Genomic DNA, 24915 nt, shown 5'->3' with positions numbered 1-24915 from the left:
TTATAAGACACTACCATATATATAAAACTCCACCCACACAACCTTCTACTTCCAAACCCAAGAAGGTGAGGATTTTTGTTCATAGTTCAACATGCATTATCATCATGATGCCTAGGATTCCCACTCGTGAAGCAGAACCCCATTGTTCTAGGTTCTGTAAAAACACAAGCCAAAGATAGTCCCTGCCCCCAAAATGTTGTGTGCTGTTTGCTCTGTTTTTTCTGCCAGCAAAATATTGTAATTTACAAGAACTCTGTTCATCTTGTCATGTACTTTTGGTGATACAAGTGAATCATGGGTAACGACATTCCTGGTCCAGACAGCACACTAATTAACTGTGGGTTACGTGTGGATCACATATGGATGACATATTTGTGAAGGAAGACTCCATTTTTTCTTTAGAGTCTAGGATTGTATACACAATACCCATTACATAAGTCATTGCTATCGCCATAGATTTCCTTTGCTCCTTACAATTTTTTTTTGTTGACAAATGTTATGTTAATACTCAAAGGTAACAATTTGTAATGAAAATACTTTAAGCCTTAAAACCTGATGAGAATAGCTGTGTAGTTAAGGCAGCAGACTGACTCCCAAGATCTGTGTTTCATTCATAGTTCTGCCATAGACAGAGGTTATACCTTGCCTGGGTCACATAGTTTTTTTTTTATTTTTAACTTGAGAATAAATTACACATTCCACAAGGGAGTTGTTAGGCTAGATTCAATAATGCCTGTAAAGTCTCTTGACATGGAACCTGCTATGTAATTTTGAAAGTTTAATAGTAAAGTACACAGAGTAGACTCAGATTGAACCTCTGCAGTGTTTAGTCTGGCTCTACCTGACATACTGTTTTGCATTCTTTCCCCTAATCCAGTTTTGGTGCATCAGACTTGGAGGTGTGATCATTGTATAGATATCATAAGTCATAGCATTTATTGTAAGGTCCCATATTTTAATTAGGCTATAAAAGTCCACTTATTCTGGAAAGTTGGCATGTATTTGTGTGTACACACACACAGTTTCCATGTTAAGTGAATTTCTGCAATTGAGTTAAAGCCTTGAAAATGTATGAAATGCATAGACAGAGGTCGTTCATCAAAAGCTGTTAAGATGCTTTAAGCTTACAATTATTAATCCCTTAAAAACTGCAACTCCAAAATAGCTTTGGTGTTTTTTTTTTTTTGTTTTTTTTAATTTGGCAACTGCCAGAGAGAGGTCTGCAGGATAGCCTTTTTTTTTTTTTTTTAATTACTCATAGCTCAACTCTCCCTTTTGTAAAACTGCTGCATAAATGGCTGTCCAAGAGCGTGGGATTTGGTGGAGCTGTCAAGAAGGGACCAGGCAGTGGCCAAGAAAGATTAAAAAAAAAAAATGTAAACAGCAGTGAGAGGCGTTGGAGAAGAAATGCTTGCCCTGTTGGAACGGAGCTTATGCTGTAAGAGAGATTAGGAGCTCTGCAGAATAGGTTCCTTCTCTGGCTGTGGAGATCCTAAGGTTTGGGTGAGAGAGGTTCCCCAATAGGCACCCTAGGAGCTCCACTTGAGAGGAGCTAGGCCAGCATGGCACTTCTATGCATCTTTGTTTTAGCAGCTAGCGAAGTTTCTGACTTGCAGAGTTTCCAAGCTCAGTATGAGAGAGTTCTTCAGGACAACAGGAACCTTCCTACTTCAAGCTTGCTCCAGTGGGTTTTGACTTCTAACAGCCCTCTTACTGCAGCATCTCAAATTCCCTCCCTCCCTCAACTCCTTCCTCTGCTGTCACTAGGGGAAAGAGGGGATTTGACAGCAGAGGGGTTTATAGAATGTGCTAAGTTAGTCTGAAGTAGGGTTTATGGCATCAGGTTGCTGATGTGGAAGGGATTATTTACTGTGCTGCACTATGCCACAATACCAGGACCTTGCTGCATATCATAATTTAGATTTAATGTGTAGTATATTAAAAAATCTTTTAGTCTTACTACTTTGGATACTTTGAGATAAACTAATGACTAAGGCGCTGATCTTGCAAGTTGATCTGACTTCAGTGGAACTCTACAAATGGAAGGATCTGCATAAGCAGATCAGCTTGCAGAATCAGGGCTAATGCACTACATTTTAAGAACTGACTGGTATTCATGAACAGACTTTCTTCCATACGTTTGAGACATCTACAAAGATTGGAAGGCCTGAAGCTAAACCAAAACAAAACTAGGTCTGACTGTATACAACATTATCTGCATTGTCTGCCAGGGTAAGTGGGTAACCACAGTAGCAGCTCCATAGTTAAGATTAAGACCTTGTTTGTGCCCAACTTTGACCATTAATGTCCATTTAACTGTTGTTAGAAAGTTTTGCAAATGTTGTATTATGCTAGGGAAGTCTATTTTAGGAAATTTTGAGATTACTCAACCTTTTAAAAACTTTGGGTTGTTTACAGTTTGAAAGTTTTTCTAACATTTTGCCTACTCAAACAGGTTGGCTTAAAGACAAATTATGGCACGGTCTTATTCATATAGAAAACTTGCTCACAGACCTAATTTTTTTCATTTGAGAGTTCATGAAACCTGCAGTGGTTTAATTTTTGTTTATTCAGTAATTCTGCGTGAGAAAACTGTAATCTATTAGTTACTGTGCAGGAGGAAGCTCTGACTTGACCTAAGAGAAGGTTCATGTGGACTCAAAGTAAGATCTAATAAGATAGCACTGCCTGGATTTCTAGTGCTGTAGTTTGGAACATAATGAAATCCATAAATAAGACAATACTTTTAGGGATGTTTAACTGGGTGTGGAACTCAATGTTTAAAGTAGGGAAGTAAAAATAATCACAATATACCACGGTGCTAGCTTCATGGTCTTAGCCTGTTGTGCGCCAGCTTCAAGCAGTGATACTATGGTTAGAATGTTACCTATTTCATTACCGCTAATGCATTTTAATAACGAAGTGGGTATTCACCCACGAAAGCTTATGCTCCAATATGTCTGTTAGTCTATAAGGTGCCACAGGACACTCTGTCGCTATTTAAAAATGAAGAACATCTAATATCTAGCATGGCTTATAATGGAATGTTATGACCAGCCTCAGCCAGGGGAACACGTGACCCTTTTCACACCAGTGAGGGGGCAGATAAGAGCTAGGCTTTGTTCATGCTTGAAACTTGTATCAGCATATCTATGTCGGTCAGGGATGTGAAAAAAACCACACCCGTAACCGACATAGCTATGCCAGCAAAACTGTCAGTGTAGATGCAGCTATGCCAAGAGGAAAATGCTTTTCTTGACACACAGCTCACGTCATTGGGGGAGGTGGTATTCCTACATTGACAGAAAAAGTCCGCTGTGTCAACATAGCTATGCCGCCAGAGTCTCTGGATTGTAGACAGCCCTAGAAGCTTGGTGCTTCTAAGTCATGTTTTGAAATTTTGTGTGGCTTTTCCATGTATCTTAGTTCAGTGGTTCTCAAACTAGGGCTGCTGCTTGTTCAGGGAAAGCCCCTGGTGGGCCGGGCTGGTTTGTTTACCAGCTGGTTTGTCCACAGGCTCGGCCGATCGCGACTCCCACTGTCCGCTCCAGGCCAATGCGGGCTGCAGGAAGCAGCGCGGGCCGAGGGACATGCTGGCCGCCCTTCCTGCAGCCCCTATTGGCCTGGAGCAGCGAAGTGCAGTCAGTGGGAGCCGCGATCAGCCGAACCTGTGGACGCGGCAGGTAAACAAACCGGCCCGGCCCGCCCTGGGCTTTGCCTGAATAAGCGGTGGCCTTAGTTTGAGAACCACTGTCTTAGTTGGTAAACCCTGGCTGACTGAAAGGGAAGTCTCACTGTTTACTGGGGAAGATGGCACAGTATTTGCTCCCTATTTCAAGAAATCATGTTTTCATTGAATTTTGCAATTTGCAGCTCAGATGCTATACTTTACCTTATAAATGTGTAATAATTTTCTGTATTCTTGAGGGGTTTTGAAAACATTACATATTTAGTTTGATATATGGCAAATACACCAGCTTTTCAGTAATTTTTATAGTAAAGTATTCTTAGTACATAAGATAAATATATATTTACATGAGGTTTTAATGCCTCCCAAGAAGCTGTTCTGGTTCAGTGGCTGTATTATAGGCCTGTACATAGTATTAAACTCGGTATAAGCCACTGATTTAAGAAATGAAATTACAGCAAAGTAGACTTAAGCATCTTGGTTGGGGCCAGCCCAGCAGTCTAGTTGCATTGCACTGCATACCCTTTTGTTGGAATATCCTGAACGCGCGAGAGAGCATGGTTTCACAATTCTTGAAAGTATGGGAAGTGGAGTGGCCCCTCTATCTCCAGGTAGTTGAGCAGTGGTGTCTAGTTCAGGAAGGAGCATGTTCACCCCAAGTAGGATCATTACAACACAAGGATTTAGGGTTGGGTTGTGAAAGTTGTGGTATTCCAGGGATTCTCTACCTCGCCTTGCCTCAACCATAGAGAATCAAAAATAATGCAATGAAGCCTTTTAAACTTCCAGTTTTTGGCTTATTTTCTAGAATATTTGTGTGCATTTTGTGGCAGAATAAAAGGATTAGTATAATATTGATATTTTTTTATCTGTTTTCCAGCACTCCTAGTGTTCAGCCATAAGTGGCTTCTAATCTGGACTTGACTGGGAGCATTGCAAAGTTGATGACAGGGGGTGCAAATCCAGAGCAGTGTGAAATTTCCTTACTTTTTTCTGGCAAGTTTTTACTGGTAAATATTTTGTATACTGGAAGCCTTACTACTGTAAGCTAACTCTTTAAAGGATTAGATGTGAATGAGTACAATTTCTTCATTCAGGTGATGCACTGGACAGATCGTTAATGTAGTTAAGTGCACATTGGCCACTGAAGAGTCAGTTTGTACATTTACAGAATTCATTAGATGCACAACCATCAAGAGACATCCTTTTCCATGTTCAGATCATACGCAAAACATATGTAAAGTATTTGCAAGGTTCATGTTTTCAAGGAATGAGTTAGAGGCTTATTGATCTACTTTGAGATCTGGATCATCTGTGACCACCCTGATTCCTTGTATCAGTATATGGCTGTTTTTCTCAAATAGCAGTTGGTGGCTAGGCAGACAGGATATCAGCCTCTTGACTATTTCTATAATTTGAAATGCCCTCCCTGCAGGGCTGAAGCCCCAAGCCCTGGAAGGTTTTCCCCAGCTCTCGAACTTCTGAAGACTGTCATATGCGGCTCGGAGGGTCAGTAAGTTTGGCCACCCCAATATAGGCCTTTATGTAGGTATCTATTTATAACTATTTAGGGATTTGTACTTCGGAAGATGAGCTGCTTTATGGCCAAATTCTGAACTCTTTACTCAGGCAAATTTCCATTGAACCTATTGGCAATTTAGCTGAGTAATAACTGAGTGCCTATTTTTGCCACCCTTAATCTGAAGTTGTACCTTACTCCAAAGGTGATCCCAGTGAAATGCAATGTTAGCAGAGTCAGGCTGTGTGCGACAATCTCAGACTTTGGTTGTTAATAGGAAGAATTTAGTTTTATAGATGCATAAAGGGTACATACAATAAGGGGTCTTGGCATTTAAATGCCAAATATAGTGCATGTATACTAACTATGATTAACTCGATTGTGTAGGGATAGAGTTATTCAATACTTAGCCCGAATATAAAATGGAATATATGGAGATAGCCTATTGATTTTTATATGGACTAATTGATTTCTACTCAGGCCATCTCATTTGACAGTCTAAAGAATAAGAACTGGTATTGCAGTCAAGTTGTGGAATTGCCATTATGATCAACCTTTTTCACACAGCTTTTTCAAATGATTTCTAGCTTTTAATTCTCATGTTTAGTCTCAAATATGCATTTTTTCTTTTTTTTTTGAAGTTTCAGAAAAATCTGTTCAGCTGTTTGAATTATTGTAAGAAAAAAATATTTTGCACACTTAAGACTATGAATTTTATGCAGGGACTGTATCTTCCTATATTTTTCTACAATACCTACCACAAGTGGGGGCTCTGATCATGACTGGGGCTTACTTGCACTCCACAATAAAAATATTAAAATAATAAATCAATACAACTTTAAAACTTCAGGTATTTTTCATATACAACAGCTTTAACTATCAGCATCATTATATATACCATTGCTGAAAATTAAGACTCGTATAGCTACTCTAATCATCTAGGCTACACCTACGCTGAGCTGAGAACGTTTGGAAATAGTATTGAAACTCATTAAATGTTGTCCAGGGTAAATAGGAGGAAAATTGTATGAGAATCATGGTTAAGGACTCAAGGCTAGAATATTGTGTTGGAAACATGTTTAAAAACAATGCGGTATTCTAGGGGCTCCAAATGTGGTTTAATGTTGGCTGACCAGATCCTAATAGAAACCTGGTTGCTTCCATACTCTTCCTGGCCGAGCGCAAATAGGTCCTTAGAATACATTGAAACTTGCTGCGTAACACTAAGAATCCGGAGTATCTTAGACTTTTTGGGTCAAACAGCTTTGTATAAGCAAATGCATCTGGCAGCTCACAGGGAGATGGGCACAAATGGCTCCTTGGCTATGTCTACACTGAAGACCTAACCTTAGAGCCCTGTTAATTATTACCCTGAATCCTCTTTACACCAGGTGGGCTGTACCGGGCAGGCATGTGGTATGCCAGGAGAATACCTCCAGCATAGTAATGTTCTATGCCCAGCTGCAGAGCTGGCTTCTTCAGCTATGTGCTACTTCTGCAACAGCCCCAGGTGAAGGGGATGTTCTGAGGTGGAGCAGAACATCCCCGACTGATCAAGACGGGAGGTGGAATGGCTGAAGCTTTTCTTCACCCTGCAGAACCCCACTGGGACTATTTAAGCTGGGGCACAAGTTGGCTGCTGTAGTCCGATTTGGGGGCAAAACTGGCTCACAGCCATTGAATAGGAAAGGTGAAAACTGGCCTGTCCTGGCACCAGTAAAACCATATTGAATAAATTAGGAGTTTTTCAGGACTTCCAGGCTTCAGAGATTTTATCTTTTAGTTTGTGAAACTCTAAAATGCTTCTTGTTCCTTTTTAAAGGAAAATGATGGCTCTAGAGCCTTTTTTGGGAAAAAGGCAAGACTTTTTTTCCAATTGTAGAGTTTGCATTCTGGATTTTTGTATTGAAGGAAACTACTCAAATTTAAAATGGAAAATTGGTAGGGTGTTCCCTGCAGGCTTGATTTTTATTAAGAATAGGCTCTGTATTTGCCTTCCCACAGAAGGCCTTTAAAGATAAAGGTGACTCAGAGGCACCAGGGAGATATACAAACCTAATAGGGAACAAAGCATTTTCTGGAAGAATGAATTGTGGACTAGAGGTGATTTTTAATATGGATCTGATTGGATTCTGAGTGTATCAGACTTTATGAAACCTGCTGAATAAGGCTTAAAGTTGTGCTGAGTAAGCAGAACTCGTCCCCCATTGAAAACAGCCTAGGCTTATGCTAAGAAAAGGGTTTTTGGGGCCTTTCAACATAGAGCTGGACTCTGTGGCTTTCAGTTGGTGCTGAAGGCTCATTGCAGCTCACTTCAGTTAGATTTTAAGTACTTTACAGAATTTGTTACAAATCTTAAAGAATCTTTACTTTGGAAAGAAATTAGCAACATAACCTATTTGTATGTAATTGTAAGGAAGTATGTAAATTTTAGAGTAGAAAAACCAAATCACTAGTTTTACATAACTAATCATATTCTAAACTTGTTTGCAAGAAACAAGGATGATAGATTCCTTTAGGATTTTGCATTTGTATGTCATTATTAACATGCAGTGATGTATGTGAATATAAATTATTGCACTGGGGTATGGCTACACTACAAGTGCTACAGCGGCAGTGCTGTAAAGTAGATACCTGCTACAGCGAGAAAAGGGTTTTTTCCATTGCTGTAGTGAATCCACCCCTTCAGGAGAGAGTAGCTAGGTCAACAGAAGAATTCTTCCGTCAACCTTGCAGTGTGTATCCTGAAACTTAACTACATCTCTCAATGGTGTGAATTTTTCATGTTCCCTAACTGACACAGTTAGTTTGACCAAAGTTTTAGGTGTAGACCAGGCCTTGGTCAGCAAGAGGAGGAAGTACAGCTTGTTGTTTTGTATTGGTGGCCGTGTACAGTTCTAGTTTTGATACCATCCACTAGGGAGAAGGAGGAAGCATTACTGATGAAGTTATTAAATCTTAAGAGACCTTTAGCAATGTGACATCTAGATAACAGAAAAATCTGTTTAAAAATTATCAGAAGGGATACCCTTGGACCACTGACCAGGTTTGTGTCAGATATACTTGACAGAAGATTCTTGAATAGATTATTCTGAGGTTTAAATTCCAAGTGGGATCAAAGGAATCTTGCATTTTCTCATACTTTGTGGTGGTTAAAAAATTCCTTATGGAAAAATCCTATGGAGGCATCACACTTGTGCTGCTTCCATATGCTGCTCCAGTAGGGTCTATAGGAGCAGCCTTTGAGGTATAGAACATCCCTTATCAGGTCCTCTGACACATCCTCCAGCTTTAAAATTCAATTCCCCTTTCTTAAAACTTCCATCACAGCCCATAACAAATCCCACTTGTGTTCCTCTTTCACCCTGTTATTTCATAGGTAAATGTTTGCTAGCATGGGATTGAGCCTGCCTTTGTCTTCTGGCAGGCTTAGTTTATTTGGTGAAGAACTCTTGGTCTTAAATGTGCCCCAACTTTGTGTGTCAGCTTCTGCACTCCTACTTTTAGGACAGGGACTTTGCCTCTATCCATGATTCTGCCGCAATATGATCCTGTGCTTCTGTATTGGGCATGTAATAATTCTTTTCTTCAATTGGCCAACTTGCCTCACAGCACAGGCCCTCTTCTGAATTAACCCAGTGCCTATATTTTTTTCCCTTAAGGCAGCTATTTCAGCCTCCAGGGTATCCAATTTAGGAGGGTTCCAGTATGAAGCTTAGTCAGCTCCTTCTCGTGCAGAAACCACTACTGCTCACCGTTCTCTTCCTTTATTCTGAGATGGACCAGTGGCTTCTCCCTTGACACGGCTTGTGTCAAAACTTTATCGCTCGAGGAACATGTTTCTTTGAGCTCCTGCAAGCCCACAAAACCAACTGGAACGTGAGTTAGTTTACCAGCCTTCTCAGTTTTCTTTCTGTACTCTGTGCAACAGAACCAGTCGTTAAGTCACAGGTAATAAGAGGGCAAACCTACCTATGTGCTCCATATGTCTACAGTCATAATACCAACAGCTGAGCCCCAGGTCTTGTTGCACTGAATACCTGTGTCTCTTTTTGCAAGACCCCCATAAGATGTCACTGCTGCTTCTTGGGCATTGCCAATCACCTCTGCAGATCTCTCAACTCAGGAATTGGTATTCCAGGAACAGTGGTTGGCTCTGTCTGGTACTAAATTCTCTGGAATACCCTCTCCATAGCTCCCCTCTGTTCCAGAGGTAATGTCGTCTTGTTTTCCACACCTGACGCTAAATGTGAACCAAAGCAGTGGACTCTCATTGGCTTAGAAAGGTTTGGCAGGTGATTGCTCAAGCTCTTTGGCAGACATTGCTATGCATAGCCAGGTCACAAAACTGACATGGCCCTCCAGCCACGCCCCCAGGGTCCACCCCTTCTGGGTTATTGTCTCTTCTCCCTGCACTGGACTCCTTCAGCAACAGCACTTTTTTTTTTTTTGTCCTATCACACCCTTCTTTGGCCTCTTTAGCAGTGGCATTATTTCCTTCTACAACCCTCTTTCAGTAGGGCTGCATACACTCAGCAGGCAGCTGCCAGCAATAGCCTCTTTCCTCTCCCATGACTCCTTTTTATCCCCCAGCATGCCCCACTTCTGATCACTTGACTCCTTGTCAGGTGACTTTACTCATTGCTTTGACTTGGAGGCAAGCCAAAGCTAGCATAGGTGCAGCTGAGCTCTTAACAAGACAACTCACCCTGTGACAGCGCCACTGAAACTAGTCACCAAAAAGTATCTAATGGCCTCTTCCTGGCCTTAGCTCAAACCAGTACTTTCCATCATCATCCTTCTCGACCTGTCAGCCATCTTTGACAGAATCTACCCCACGCTTATTTATGATAACTTGTTCTTGCTTGGCTACTGTGACTCAGTCCTCACCTGGTTGTATTACCTCTCTAATGGTTCCTTCAATATATCTTTTGGAGGATCCTTTCCAACCCCCTAAAATTCAGTGGGAATTTTGTCCAAAGAGGATCATCTTTGGTCACCTGTTCTTCTCCCCCTGCACCTTACTCTGCGCAATATGATTTGCAAACACAAGATCAACTATAATCTCTATGCTGATGACTCACAGATCTACCTCTCTACTCCAGACCTTTCACCTTCTGTCTAAACTAAAATCTCAGCCTGTTTCCCTGGCATGTCCTTGTGGATGTCTAGCCATCAGCTTAATCACAATGTGGGCAAAAGGAACTCCTATTCTTTCCCCCAAAGTCCTCTGCTTCTTTCCCTCTTCTCTCAATCACTCTGGATAATACCACCATGCTCCCTGTAACTCAGGTCCATAATCCAAGTGTCATCTTCAACTCAGCCTTCTCTAGATCCTTATCCAAGCTTCGTCTAAATTTTTCCAATTCTTTCTGCATAACATCTCTAAAATATGGCCTTTCCTATCCATCTGCACAGCTGAAACTCTTGTACAGATTGTCATCATCCCGTGTCTCAATTATGGAAATAGCCTCTATTCGATCCTTGACGAATGCAGTTTTGTTCTGCTCAAATCCATTCAAAATACTGCTGCACAGATAACTTTCCTAGCTTGTTGCTTTGACCATGTCACCGCTCTCTTTGCATTCCCCCACTGGCTTCCCTTTCTACCTTGCATCAAATATAAGTTACTTGTCTTCACTTTTAAGGCCCATTACCCAATCCCCAGGCTACTTATCATAACTCACATGCTACTGAGATGTTAACTTCCTCCTCCAATCAGCCAGTGATGCCAGCTGTCATCGCCCACTTCTTCAATTTTCAGAAGAGACCATTACGCTTTCTCCCATGCTGTCCACCATGCTTGGGAGGAGCTCCCTTTAAACATCCACAGAACTACCCCGTTGTCCTTTAAATCTGTCCTTAAAACTCTCCTTTGCTGTGATGCCTACAAAATACTTGACAATGATTAGCTAATTTGCTGTGACCACTGCCTAGCATGCTGGCCAGTACTGTTTCATTATTTCCTTGTGCTAGTCTGCATTGAACTGTTGTATCTTGTCATTCCTTAGATTGCAAGCCGTTTGGTGAAGGGCTGTCTTTTTGTTCTTTGTTTATACAGTGTCTATCATGGGGATCCTGGTTCATGACCAGGGGTCTTGGATGCTACCATAATAGCCATAAATATAACATTCTGCACATTTTAGGCATCTGTAACATTTAATTCTCATGTTTACATTTTTTGGATTGCATTATCTGTTTTCTGCTTTTAATATATTGGTGTATTGTAAATTTGGGGTGATGTCTGTTAATATTGTTTAAACCATCCCAATCCTATCGTATCCTCAGTTTGTCTCTGAGCGTACTTACTAGCAGAATCCCTCATGAGACAAGTTTTTAGTACAGAACTTGGCAGAATCATTTTAACTATTATATTCCCATGAAGTGATTCCATGGTGGGATCAGATATTACAAGCAAACAATAGTTGGCTGCTTTAGAATACATGGATGGGGAAGACTCAGCTGCATCTAAAATTGAATTTTATTGATAAATTATAAACTGAAAATTTGATTTCACTGGACTTTTGTATACAAACTTATCATAGGAAATTATGCTTTTGTTGACTGATTCATTGGGTTAAAACTATGTTGCTTAGAGTTCCAGTATTGACAACTCTTCTACAGTTAATTTACTGATGAAAAATCACCAGTTCTTAGCTATTTAATACTGTGGGGTTGGATTCCTAAAGGGTTGTGCCCCTACAAATGCACTAGTGATGCAGAGAGCTTCTGCAGGGAATGAAAAAAGAAAAGAACAAGACAGTGGAGATTAACTGGCAAGAAATTTTTACTTTTTCATGTCATCTGTCCATTTCTCCCTGATAACTGTCCATTGCTTTTCAGTAGCAGACTCATCTACAAATGCTTACTATCAATATGTAATCACAAAAAATGTTGGTATATTAAGAGCAATTTACAGGAGCTGCAGCTGCCTTGGGAAACTTTTGAAAAACATATATACTTGAGCTGTTTCCAATAGGAATTTTTGTTCTTGTATTTGAAGCTACAAGCCTTTGACATCACAGTTGATTGTAGAAAAGATTGCTTTGTTGCAAATAGAGACTTCTGACTTAACTGCTTTACATTTTTTTCTTTATCCCTAAGAATAAGACAAAAGGATAAAATATACACATTTTCAGTAATAAGTGTTAATGGGTCTTTATGGACTTGCTATAGCCATACGGTATGTGGTTCACCACAGAAAATCAGCTACTTGTAGAGTACTGCAAATAAAAAAAAATTGAACTGCTAATACTAAACAACAACATTTTGATTACTAATATAATATGCAACAGAGAGTTGCAAAGGATTTTTATAACAAATATTTGTCCCTTTTTGAATCTTTATAGTTGAGGCCTGGGAGATTTGTTTGGTTTTCAAAAGTTTTTTATCTTGGAAATACCAGTAGTAATCAGATCTGTTCCTCCCTGGTTTTGCTGGAGCACTTTTTTCTAGAGGTCTTGGGTATTTTGAAATCACACCTTGGTGGAAGGAATGGTCACATTGAATCTTTAAGTGCTAATCAGCCATTAGTCTTACAGCTATTGACAAAAACAAAATTGAGTTGTCTGATTAAACTTCTCCATCTCTTAACTGCTCAACTTTCATCCTCTTGTAGTGTTTCACTAGTTTTCCAGTAACCAGAATCTTCCAGAGTAGAAAAGACCAGGATTTATAATGTGTGATGGGACAGATAGGCCCTACACTGGCAAGGAGAGGTTAAGGAGAGCTTATGAACCAAGTTGGCCTCACCCTGTTACACCTGCATCAAATGTCAGGCATGGAGAGGGGAGTTAAAAGTAGGAGACCTAGCCCAGTTGCAGACCAGAGACTGAGCTAGCTTGCTGGCCAGATAAGCCCCTGCTAGAATCGATGACCAGACCGTGGGGGATTGGCAGAAGCTCAGACTGTTTGAAGATAAACCCTGAGTAGAAGGGTGAGGTCCCTTGGATGACTCTGTTTTGAGTTGTGGTTCTTGAATTCCTTTGGAACTTAACACCCTGGAAGGGATGGGACTGAAGTGTGAGTTGTCCAGAGGGCCAAAGCACTGCTATCTTGGACTGCATGGACACAGTCACATACCTGTAGAGACCCACAGCTGGGTGAGTTGTGCCCTGACAGGCCACAAGGGGATGCCGCAGTTGCAACTCGTCACAAATGTAAACGACCAGCAGAAACTTGACAAAAACCTTTCAGGTCTTTATACCATCATAAAGCAGCTCAAACGAAAAAAAAAACAACAAAGCACATTTTCCTTTTTGCAAGTCATCTTTAAGGGTGTTCTGTCTTTAGCTTCTGTTGTTACATATGTGGAGTTTCTAAAAGTGAGTTCAGTCAGCCAAGCTTCTTTCTACTTACTTTCTGTTAAACATCTTTTCAGTAAAAGCAATGAATATTGGCAAATCTTCACCTTTGAAGCAGGTCGATAGCCTTTTTATTCAAAAATACATCTATTTTTATACCTCAGACATACTTTACAACCTATTACAATACAATTGAAATGTTCCACTGACTACATAGTAACATGTCAGCAGAATATTCTAACTCCGTGTAATCTCTATTGAATATTTTTTTCCCAATGGAAATGTCTTTCATTTGCTTTAAAGAATCTTATCCCAATATAGGCAGCAAAACATGAGATGCTAGCATTAAAACTAAAAGGGAATATTGTCACACTTTTTTTTTACTCAAATCAGACTTGTAAAATGGTTAAGCTGGTATGGAAAGTCATTCAGGTACATTGCCCAATTTTTTAAAAAAGCTATAAAATAAAACCACATTATTGATTAGAAATTTTAAAATAGCCATTTTTATTAAGACCCATAAACTCTTACTAGATCTGCTGCTGATAATTAAAATACTATTTCTGATGCTGTGCTGACATTAGAGATGCTGGTAAACAAAGGCAAGTTTAACTTATGACTGTGTTTTTAACACTTCTTCTCAGAACAAAGGAGGAAAGTAATTCTTGGCAAATGGAATATTACAAAATTGGGTTTGGAAACAAGTTGTTTTCAGACTTCTAAGAGAATATTGCAATTAAGAGTATGAAAGAGCCCTAGGTGACAGGTGGGATTGGTAACAAGATATACAGGCTCTGTTTCTATGCTGCACCTGCAGAAGGAGCTGCTCAAAAAGAAGGGGGCAAAGAAGGATTTCTGCCATCTTTGAATTGTCCTAGATTCTGGACTGTTTCAGATGCTGAAATAGCCCCCCAGGCATAAGTTACAGCAACTTCCAGCAGCTCTAATTCACAGCAGCCCATGCTGAGCTGCCTGTGGTACAGCCTAGAGTTCCTATAATACAATGTCAGATTGGGTTTGGTCAATAGTACATTCTTCCTGTGCTGGTGCTTGAGAGATGGGCTGCTTATGATAGCCATATGCTTTGACTGCACAGGGAGAATTCTCCCTGGCTTCTTACAGTGTACTAATGGCCCTTGTACACTGTTAGACATAGGGTCTGTCCCCAATTCCAGCCCTTTCCTGCAGCTTTCCTTCCTTAAGTCACTGGTTTCAATTTGGCATAGTTTAGTTGTAAGCGAAAGCTGCCATGTGAGCTTTTTGTAGCTCCTATGAAATGAGTTTCTGATCCCTTATTCTAGCACTTCATGGCTAGCCATTTACACTACAAACACAGTCCCTCAATAATTATTTGTTACACCCTTTTTGACCATCTCAACGGAAACAATTGAATGGATATGGAGAGTGTCAACCCTACGGGGAAGGGTTTGAGACATTGTGGGGCAGCAGAGTCTGTAGTGCAACTGTTCTGTGAATGGAATACACCTCTACCTCAATATAACGCAACCCGATATAACATGAATTCGGATACAACGCGGAAAAGCAGTGCCCCGGGGGGGGGGGGCGGGCCTGCGTACTCCGGTGGATCAAAGCAAGTTCAATATAACACGGTTTCACCTATAACGCAATAAGATTTTTTGGCTCCCGAGGACAGCGTTATATCGAGGTAGAGGTGTACATTAAGAATTTCAATCTCCAATATAGTCTAGCACCTTCCACAAACATTAATGGTCTAATTTTCAGAGGTGTTAAGAACCTGAGATTCTGAATTGACTTCAGTGAGAATTGCTAGAGTGAGCACTTTTGAAAAATCATGCCATAGATTCTATCCAAGTAGATTAAACATTATATTATAGGAGGTACAGGTAGTAATGCCTATAGTTAAAGTTGCCTGACACTTATCTTTATAAGACCTTCTTTTCAGTTGCTTAAGGTTTTGTTAAACGTTAATCATTCAGGCAGAAATGTTTAATGCTGGGTGTCTGCATTTGAAAAAAACCAAAAAAACCGTAAGTATTAGCTGGTGCGGGGCCACCCGACTGGCTGACTGTAGAGATGCTCCTGCAGTGGCTGGTGTGCAGGGCCAGTTCCAGGCACCAGCTGAGCAAGCTCGTGCTTGGGGCGGCAGATTCTATGGGGCGGCATTCTGCCCAATCCTAGGGCGGCCTGGCCGCTTTTATTTTTTCCCGCTGATCTGGCCGCCCTGTAGGGGGCGGCAGTGTGCAGGAGGGGAGCGCCCTGCTAGGAGCGGGCTGTGCACTCCGTCTGCCCCAGCCGGTGCCAGGTCTGTAGCAAGCCCGGCAGGGCAGCCTGCGTCCTTCCCTCCCCGCCAACCGGAGCAGCACGGAGCCCTCCCAGCAGGCGGCGCGGCGGTCGGGGCTGTGTGGCAAGCGCCCCGCTGAAGCCCTGGCCACCCCCCTTCTCTCTCTCTCCCCCCCACTCCTTCCCCCTCCCCCCGCAAGCTGGGGCACGTCTGCAGCGCAGGGAGTCCCCCTGGCTCCGGCCACCCCACAGGGTCGTGTGTCTCCCCCCCTCCCCCCCCCCCCCCCGCTTTGCCACTCGAGCTGCGCTACAGGTTGTTTTTTTGTTTTTGCTTGGGGCAGCAAAAAATCCAGAGCCGGCCCTGCCAGTGTGGCTGTCCCCAGGCTCTGGGGCCAGCTGCTTGGGCCACCCTGGAGTCAGCCACATTGGTGGTGGCAGAAGTCATGGAGGTCTCATGGAATCCGTGACTTCCATGACAAATACTGAGCCCTAAGCATGATTCTGTTTGCCACCATACTGTACAGCTTCTCTGGAATGGAAAGGAGTGAGAGAGTGGGTAGGGAAAGTTGCACAATCCAGAAGGGATAGGAACTGGGTTGTAGGGAACTGGATAGGAGCAGAAGATGGGGAGACAGGAGCTGGGGGTTGGATAGGTGCAGTGGGAGATGGTATCCTTGTGTTCCAAGCCTGTCCCCAGTAGAGCATGGTCTCGTCCTGAACCCAGAAGTCTTGTCTCTGATCTTGTTCCATCAGGAAATATTTGTAAAACCCACTGGCAAAGTGTGTCTCATTCTCTTCTAGTGGCTGGTCCTCAGAACATAACAGCCTGATACCAGATACTGGTACCAGATAATCCATTAGTCAGTGCACATGATGGAGCATGCTTTGGGGATGAATCAAGGTTTTGTAGTGAATGATGCTGTTTTCTGTAGTACCCCTGCCTCATTTGTTTACAGAAATTGGAAGATACATAGTGAATGAGGCAGGATTACAGATAGAGAAAGGATGGGCTCATGATTAAGGAAGATGAGTGCTTTTCTGGAGAACTGGATTCTATTCCTGTCTCTGCCGTGGAGTTCCTATGTGATGTTGGGCAAGTCACTTAAACCTGACTTTTCACAGATGGCCACTAAATGTCTGATCTTCATTTTCTGGATGCCCAGTATGGTACAGCTGGTACCAAATTTGCAGATGTGCCAAGTGCTCACAGTTGTGCGTTGAATAGATTATTTTACCTTTAAAAATGCTGAGCACTCTGAAAAATCAGGCCCTAGGCATCTCAAGTTGAGCACCCAACATGACTAGACACTGACAATTTTGGCTTTAATCTCCATGACTCAGGTCCACAGCTGTAAAATGGGAATAAATAATATCACCCAGTTTCACCAGGGTGGTGTGAAGATAAATGGATTAATACCTGTGAAGCGCCCAGATACTACAGTCAACACATTAGGAAATTAGTAAAGTTGTATTCAGCAGAAGGTTTGGGTGGGATCTGTTTAGTAAAACTTGGGGCCACGCACTGAAGGATGATTTAAAAAAAAAAATTGAACTGCCCCTTCACAGATTGAGGCAGGGTGCGATGATTCTTGGGGTACTCAGGAGGATTCACTGTAAATCACCCCTGCTTCCAGCAAGGAGTCTGTGTGGTTGCTGGATGTCAGCTACCTGACGCCACCAGCATTTCAGCCACTCAACTCTCTCCTCTGGATAATGTCTGTCCAACTTCACCTTGTAGGTTAACAATAACTGCACTCTAATCACTTTGAATTGCATCCCTGTGATATCCAGCTCCTGACAGTGGCTACTCAGAAATTTCAGATGCTCTGCGTCCAAAGGTGCTGTACCCAGTTTTACCTTAAACCACACAGCAATTGTGAGCACGTAAATAAACCTGTTCTTTAGTATAAGAGCGAATAAAGATTTAACTAGAAGTGAAAGAAAATGAATGGAAAAGCTTTCAGTACAAAATCATAGGATGCAAATCTGGGTCTACACTTATCAATAGTTACCTTTCCTATATAATAAAGTAGGTTTCCCCCCAAAAGTTTAGTCTTTTGCAGAGCTAGCTGGTTTCACAAGAACCAAGACCCAAATGTTCATAAAAGCAGCCAGGTTCCCCTAAATGTTTCCTTAGTGACAGGATCTAGAGTGCTTCTCTTCCGTCTGTGTTATACTGCAAATAGCCTTTTGTTTCTACTCACAGCCAGGGTTAAGTTCAGTCTGTAATGTTCCCTTTTCACCTCCAAGAGGTTTCAATTGTTTGGTTGTGCTTCTGATGGTTTTCCATGGATAGTTTTGGGAGGGAGCAATGCTAGTCAATTGAGCCTGGCATTACCTGACCTGCTAATTAGGGACCAGTGACAACTCCCTCCTGCTTGAGTGGGCCATCACTGTGGCACATCACCTCTTGGTGATTAATTTCTAATCCAAGTCCATAAAGCGTACTTTGAATATAAAAACCGTATCCCTTAAATATTACCCATACATGCAGATCACCAGGATTGAGTCTTGACATGTTCTGAGCTTTCTGTAGATAACTCACATAATATCCCTTATGAATAAATACCCTCGAAGATACATGTTCGGTGTAGTGACTTTGTTGGGTTTGAGGAGAGAGTTGTTTACAAAGAAGAGGGGACCCTCTGCCAAGGGGGTGTCTCTGTATAAATAGGAGAACCACTGCAAATTACCAAGTGAAACAAAAGGCAAAGAATGCAGCATAGAACAGTTTGTCAATGTATTTTAATAATTGTAAATTAGTTTTACTGAGATTCTTAAAGTACTAGTAACTGTACTGTGATGTATATTTACTAAAATACTGTAAAGAACAAGATCTCGCTACAGTGAGCCCTATTAAATCCTTTTTAGTGCTAATAAGTAAGGCTAAGATTTTGTCTCAGATATTTTTGCCAGGTCATGGCAAAAAAGAAAAATTCGCGGAAGCTGTGACCTGTCCATGATTTTACTAAAAATATCCGGGACAAAATGGGGATCTGCGAGTCCCCCACCGTCTGAAGTGGGGCAGCTGCGCAGGAGCTAGGAGCTGCCTGAAGCGGGGCAGCTGTGGGGTACCCCTGCAACAAATATAGTTAGGATGGTGTCCAAGAAGCCCCCTCCCTATCAGATCCCCTTAGTATGTGGCTCCCTTGAAATGGAATGGATGCATCCACCCTTCATTGTTTTTCAGTGACTATTTTAAAACTAAAAAGGGGGGGGACTCTAAAGGGGGTCCTAAACTACTTGCAAACCCTCTCTGGGGAGGTTTCACAGCTGCCTAATCTCTGCAATGTGTTAAAAGTATTCTGCGGGGAGGCCGTGCGTGCTGAATGCTTCCCGGCCCCAGGTTGCTTGCGGAAGGGCGGCGGTGTGGCTAAGGCAGTGGCTGGAGACCTGACTCAATTCCCAGCTCTCCCTGCAGGAACTCAGGCAAGTTGCTTAGGCCCAGGGCTGCAAAGGGATTTAGGTGCCTAATGCCTATGGGTGATCAATACTATGGGAGACTCTACTGGCACAGCTACATTGCCATAGCAAACCTGTAGTTTAGGTGTAGCCTACGCTGATGGAAAGGGTTTTTCTGTTTGTGTAGGACCACCACTTGCCTGAACAGTGGTAGCTGCATTAACAGAAGTATTCTTTCATTGACATATCTGTGTCTGCACTAGGGGTTAGGTTAAATCTAAATCTTCCCATAACTCTTATTTTTAAAGCACTGTTGTTCCTGTTCTGTGGGCCTTCCTGTACTTATGGTTTAGACGATGGGCTTCTTGATGCAGAAACTACTGTATTTTTGTATTGTAAAAGAGCAGACAGTACTATTGGCACTTGACATAGTTAATAATGATATTGCATGGGATGGCTCTGTGCACATTGTGAGAAGTGGTACATAAATTTTCTGGTAAACTACTTGACCTGATTTACGCAGCGTGCTATGGAAAATTTTGCAGCACCTTAGAACTTCTGCATAATCTTCAAGTAACTTCAGAAAGTGTCTTTTTAATTGAAATCAGTTCAATATTCTTGTAGCTTGTTTTGGTAATAAAATAAGCTAGGATTGTTTTGAGTGTATGCTAACAAAAAATAGTAATGTGCACCTTTCTGGGGATGGGGGTTGGGGTGAAGCTAGATAAGCCTTGGACAGTGGTTCTCAATTTATTTACCATTGTGGGCCGCATCTAATACTACCTGTATGGCTCTGAGGATGTCACATGGGCCACAGCTCTTTGCTGATTGGGCTGCAGGTTGAGAACCACTGGACTAGGATATAGTGTGGGATTTTGAAACCAAAGAGGATGTGCTTCTCTTTCCTTCCTCCTCGGGGAAGGGGTGGGGAAGGGGGCATTAGCAGTTGAACATTTTTTTGAGGAGTGTTCCTTGACACAGCAATTCTTGCCAGCAAACAGCTGATCTACAGTTTCCCATCCCTAAATACACACCAATGGATGTCATAAAAATGGATAAGCACCTTAGTCATGTTTGTGTTAAAATTAATAAGCAGTGAAATAGTAAAGTTTTTGTTTATTTATTTCATTTTTTTAATTTCCATTGAAAGATTTCAGTGTTAACACCTGTTGAGATGGATGGAAGAACCCCTGCATCACTTTTAATTATCTTTTCATATTCAGGCAGGCAATATGTAGTGGTTCAGATTTGAAAAGATACTTTTGCGAACATAAATGAATTAAACAGAAAAAAGCTTAACCCTTCTCTGGCATGGTGGATACTGTGGTCATTCGTGAATTGTAGAAAAAACAGGGTTCTGGTAACTTGTGTATTTAATGTTTTTCTTTCTATTTCACTTAATAGTTACTATGAGAAACTGTTGTTGCTAAAAATTCTTGAAAATACATTATGAATAAGTGCAGATATCTTCATTATTCTAAACAGTAACAGCCAGTTCAGAAAACTGCATAACATAACGCTGTTTGAAATGTAGGCCTGCCCTTTTCTTTGAACCACTTAATACTTTAACACTTAGTAAAGTAGACTGCTTATCAGTGGATTCAGGATTTTTAACATAGTAAAAAATAACATAAAAAAATGGCAGGGATGTTGGTGTCAGCACAGCTGTATGTGCTGAGTAGTTGTTAAACCTGAGAGAACAAGATGACAACTTTTGATTTGTCTTGTTTAAACATATTCCTATTGATAGGAGCCAAAATACTGAGGAACTCTCTATTCCTGCATTCTGTAACAAGAGAGTTTCACTGCATTCTAGCAAGACCCTGGCTCTGGCAGGCTTTGAAGGTTTGATGAGAGGGTTTGCATGTGGTGCAAGGATTCATGAACATTGGTTCATCTTTGTGAACCCACCCATCCTCAGGAAGATGTCTTCCTAATTCTTTTACCTTGTGCCTGCAGGTCATCTTAGGCCTGATCTAAACACACAATTTTCACCAATTTAACTAAATATAATCAGTTTTGTTAGCAAATTAAATCAGTATTGGAAATTCTTAAACTGATTTCAGAGCATCCACACAAGGGGTTTGCACCAATTTTATTAAATTGACTTGCATACAATTGGTGCAATTTTTATATGTAGACTGGGCCACCTTCTGCTATTGTTAGACGTTGCGGTAGCATGTGTTCTTTTAGGCCAGACTGTCTATATATAAGCAGTTTTTTAAAAGAGGAATCTCTATCTAGAGTAAAGGTAAGATGTTCGTTAAATAGAATAATATAGCAAAGTGGTATTTTTCTGTTCATTTCAACAGGAATGCCCAAAGAAAAGTACGATCCACCTGATCCACGGAGGATGTACACAATTATGTCCTCAGAGGAAGCAGCCAATGGAAAGAAATCAAATTGGGCGGAGCTGGAAATAAGTGGTAAGAAATGGAGGAATAATGGTTATGTGGTGAAATGAGGATTTGATTTCAAATTCGAATACTCATACTAGCCATCAGATAAACGTTTGTCCTGTAGATATTCCTTCACAAGTAAGCAGGGTTGGGCTGTATAGGCTTGGTATTTGAATAGGAAACCTAAGGAACACCATGGAGTTACAGGAAGTCATGGTGTTTATTTCGTAGGCTGCCTTCTTCCCTCTAGTAAATTGATGTCCCACATAGCACTGGGAAATGCTGTGCAGCAGTAGATCTCCTCTACAAATAGGAGATAAAATGAAGGTTGTGACCACTTTGGGTCATTAAATATCCCTGGGCACTTTACATACGTGTTAAGGGTGTTTAAATCTGGTGCTTTGACCAAAATTTGACAATCAGTCAATTCAAGGTTTTATTTGTATATAGATATAGATGCACATAAAATATACTTGGAGACAAGTCCTGTGTGTGTGAGACACTATCCCCCAATCCCTTGTTGCCTAAGGGAAAATTCTGATCAAGAGGAGACCATGAGTTGAAATCTCACCTGTACTGGCTGTGGTTTATATTCATGCACTGTTCTGTACTGTCAGTTGAACTTACCTGGAAATCAGTATTGAAAGTTTAAAATACATTGAATTTTTTTTAATATGTATTTTCCTTTTAACTTGTATTTCTCTATGTACCTCCATGTAGCCAGGATTTTTATTCCTGGCAGGAAAAACGTTCAAATTAAGCTGAATAACTTGACCCTTCTTTCCCTCCACTCACCCAATGCCAGTGGTGAAAATTCTGGACACACTTGAGTAAAATAAAGAAATAAAAGTTAAAGGAGGGAAAAAGACCAATTTATCTCAGTGCAGCTTTTCGTAGGCGGAAAAGAGTTGGGGGGGGGGGAAGGATTCAGCAAATACATTTGGAGTATAATGACTTAATTGGAAAGAGTGTTTAACATTGGTGGCTCATAGATGACTAAATAAGCTATAAAAAGTCTGTTAAATGGTAGTGAGCCTATTTTGCCTCCAAGGAAATGATATTCTGATTTTCCTGCAGTGCTCTTGATACAGTCTAGATCAGGGTGGCCAACCTGAGCCTGAGAAGGAGCCAGAATTTACCAATGTACATTGCCAAAGAGTCAAAGTAATATGTCAACAGCCCCACCATCAGCTCCCCCGCCTGCCGGCAGCCCCACCAATCAGCGCCTCCCCCTCTCTCCCCGTGCCTCCTGCCCACCACAATCAGCTGTTTCACCGTGTGCAGGAGGCTCTGGGGGGGAAGTGGTGAGGAGAGAGGGCACGGCAGGCTCGGGGGAAGGGGCAGGAGCTTTGGGGGAAGGGGTGGAGTGGGTCAGGATCTGGGGCAGAGCCAGGGGTTGATCAGTGAGCACCCCTGACACATTGAAAAGTTTGCGCCTGTAGCCCCAGAGTCGGCACCTAAGCAAGGAGCCGCATATTGACTTCTGAAGAGCCGCATGCGGCTCCGGAGCCACAGGTTGGCCACCCCTGGTCTAGATAGTCTTTCTGATTGAAGGGTGGGAAGTCAGCCTTGCACGAGAAATGTCTCTAATGATGTCCCTTATGATACTTCAAGTTCCTGCCATATGGAGGTGTAGATCTCTTGACTTTTTAAAATGAATCAACGTTAATATCCTCCATTTTATACAAAATAGGTGTGGTTCTTGAGCCCATGGCCATAGCCAGCACAGCTTTTAGTAGCGTGCGGTTTGGGGACCCCTGTTCTAAAGTTACCATTATAGTTACAGCAGGAATAACACTGTTGAACTCCGGAAGAAGCTGCTTCCTCTTATTTGGTGAACTAATGGCATGAAAGAAAGCCTTTTTATTTAGAAGATGGTGTGTGAATAAGGGCAGAACCCAGAGAACCATCTTCCACTCCAAAGCAAGAGCACTAAAACTTAAAATGTCAATAAGTGCACAGTGTTTCACTTGAAAAACATATTAAAATACTGAATGCATGATCAGTTCATAAATCTGTAAGTTGCTTTGTGTAGTACTTTCAGAAAGGAAGAGGATGTCCAAGGCTTAAAGCATGAGCTCAAAAATGGCTAAAGAGCCCAGGCAAGAAAATTTAAAGGAACATTTATTTGTGCCATCAAAATGTCATGAAATTAGAGGGGAGTACCTTCTATGTAATCTTTCATTTTTAACCATATTGCAGAAAACTCTAAACACTGTTCAAACAAGATGTCATACTCATTTAATGCTAAAACTAGATGTTTAAAATGTCCAAAGTTATTTTTATTTTACTCCTGTTTCTCTCTCTCACAGGGAAAGTAAGAAGCTTAAGTTCATCTTTATGGTCACTGACCCATTTGACAGCTTTGCATCTCAGTGACAATTCCTTATCCCGTATTCCTTCAGACATTGCCAAGCTTCACAATCTGGTCTATCTGGACCTGTCCTCTAATAAAATCCGTAGTTTACCAGCAGAACTCGGAAACATGGTGTCACTCAGGTATGCAAATTCATCTGCGACCCCGGCAGACATCAGTTTTTATGTTTTGGCAAGATTCTGTTCTGTAACTAACCAAAGCCAATATAAACAGTTTTTCCTAGTGGTTGGAGTTGTAACTACAGCCCTAGCACTCTATATTTGCCCTGATCTCCAGTTGCCCCATGCAACAGTGTACAATGAGCTCCTACAGAGCTGAGCATGCTGGCATGCACCTTGCATGACATTGCTAAATCAGGTTTACATACACACACACACACCCCTCCAAACACATCCCCAAATCCTTATGCGGGGTGCTGCTCTTGAAGAACTGTTGACACCCATAGAGTTCATGCAAGAATTGCCCCTTAATTCATGGCAAGAGAAAAGAGTATTTTATAGGACCTAGCACAAAGGGCCATAGGCACTATAGTAATACAAATATTACATAATAATAATAATTAATAATAAGAGCAGACTAAACATTTCTAAATAAAGGTAATCAAAGAAAGTTAGTGGCTGTTTTCTTCATCTTAAATTACTACTCTAAGAATTTAATTTTATGACCATAGTTTTATAACACCTGAGAGCTTTGCATAGCAACAGGTATCTTGAGGGGGGGGTTCTCCCCCCCCCCCTTCTTTTTCTTGTGGTGGCTATGTATTTATACTTCCACACCAATAAAAGAACATTATCTTTAGCTAGCCAGGTAGTTACTAAAGTGAATTTTATGCTTTCAAGTTGAAAGGTGTAGAAGAGTCACAAGGCTAGGGATAGAATAAGTTAATTAATTAACAAATTCTTTTTGGAAGTAAAACATATTAATGTTATAGCTAGTTGGATTTAATTGGGGCTACAGTATCTAAT

At 41.4% G+C, this 24915-nt stretch overlaps 1 protein-coding gene across 5 annotated transcripts in view; it reads left to right on the top strand.

Moving 5' to 3' along the window:
* Nucleotides 1-24915, top strand: part of CNOT6 (CCR4-NOT transcription complex subunit 6) — a 49681-nt gene that overhangs the window by 3314 nt on the left and 21452 nt on the right. For 4 of the 5 annotated variants that reach the window (XM_034778670.1, XM_034778666.1, XM_034778665.1 and 1 more), the window contains 2 exons: nucleotides 21487-21600; nucleotides 23886-24072. In XM_034778670.1, the coding sequence (XP_034634561.1) occupies nucleotides 21489-21600; nucleotides 23886-24072 (299 nt within the window). In that variant the 5' untranslated portion in view covers nucleotides 21487-21488. Of the gene's footprint in view, nucleotides 1-4568; nucleotides 4699-21486; nucleotides 21601-23885; nucleotides 24073-24915 lie in introns of all 5 variants that reach the window. The other variant, XM_034778667.1, reaches the window with a different exon arrangement.

Source organism: Trachemys scripta, chromosome 8 (genome assembly GCF_013100865.1).
Source record: "Trachemys scripta elegans isolate TJP31775 chromosome 8, CAS_Tse_1.0, whole genome shotgun sequence".
Taxonomy (NCBI): Eukaryota; Metazoa; Chordata; order Testudines; family Emydidae; genus Trachemys; species Trachemys scripta.
This window is presented reverse-complemented; position numbering and strand designations above follow the sequence as displayed.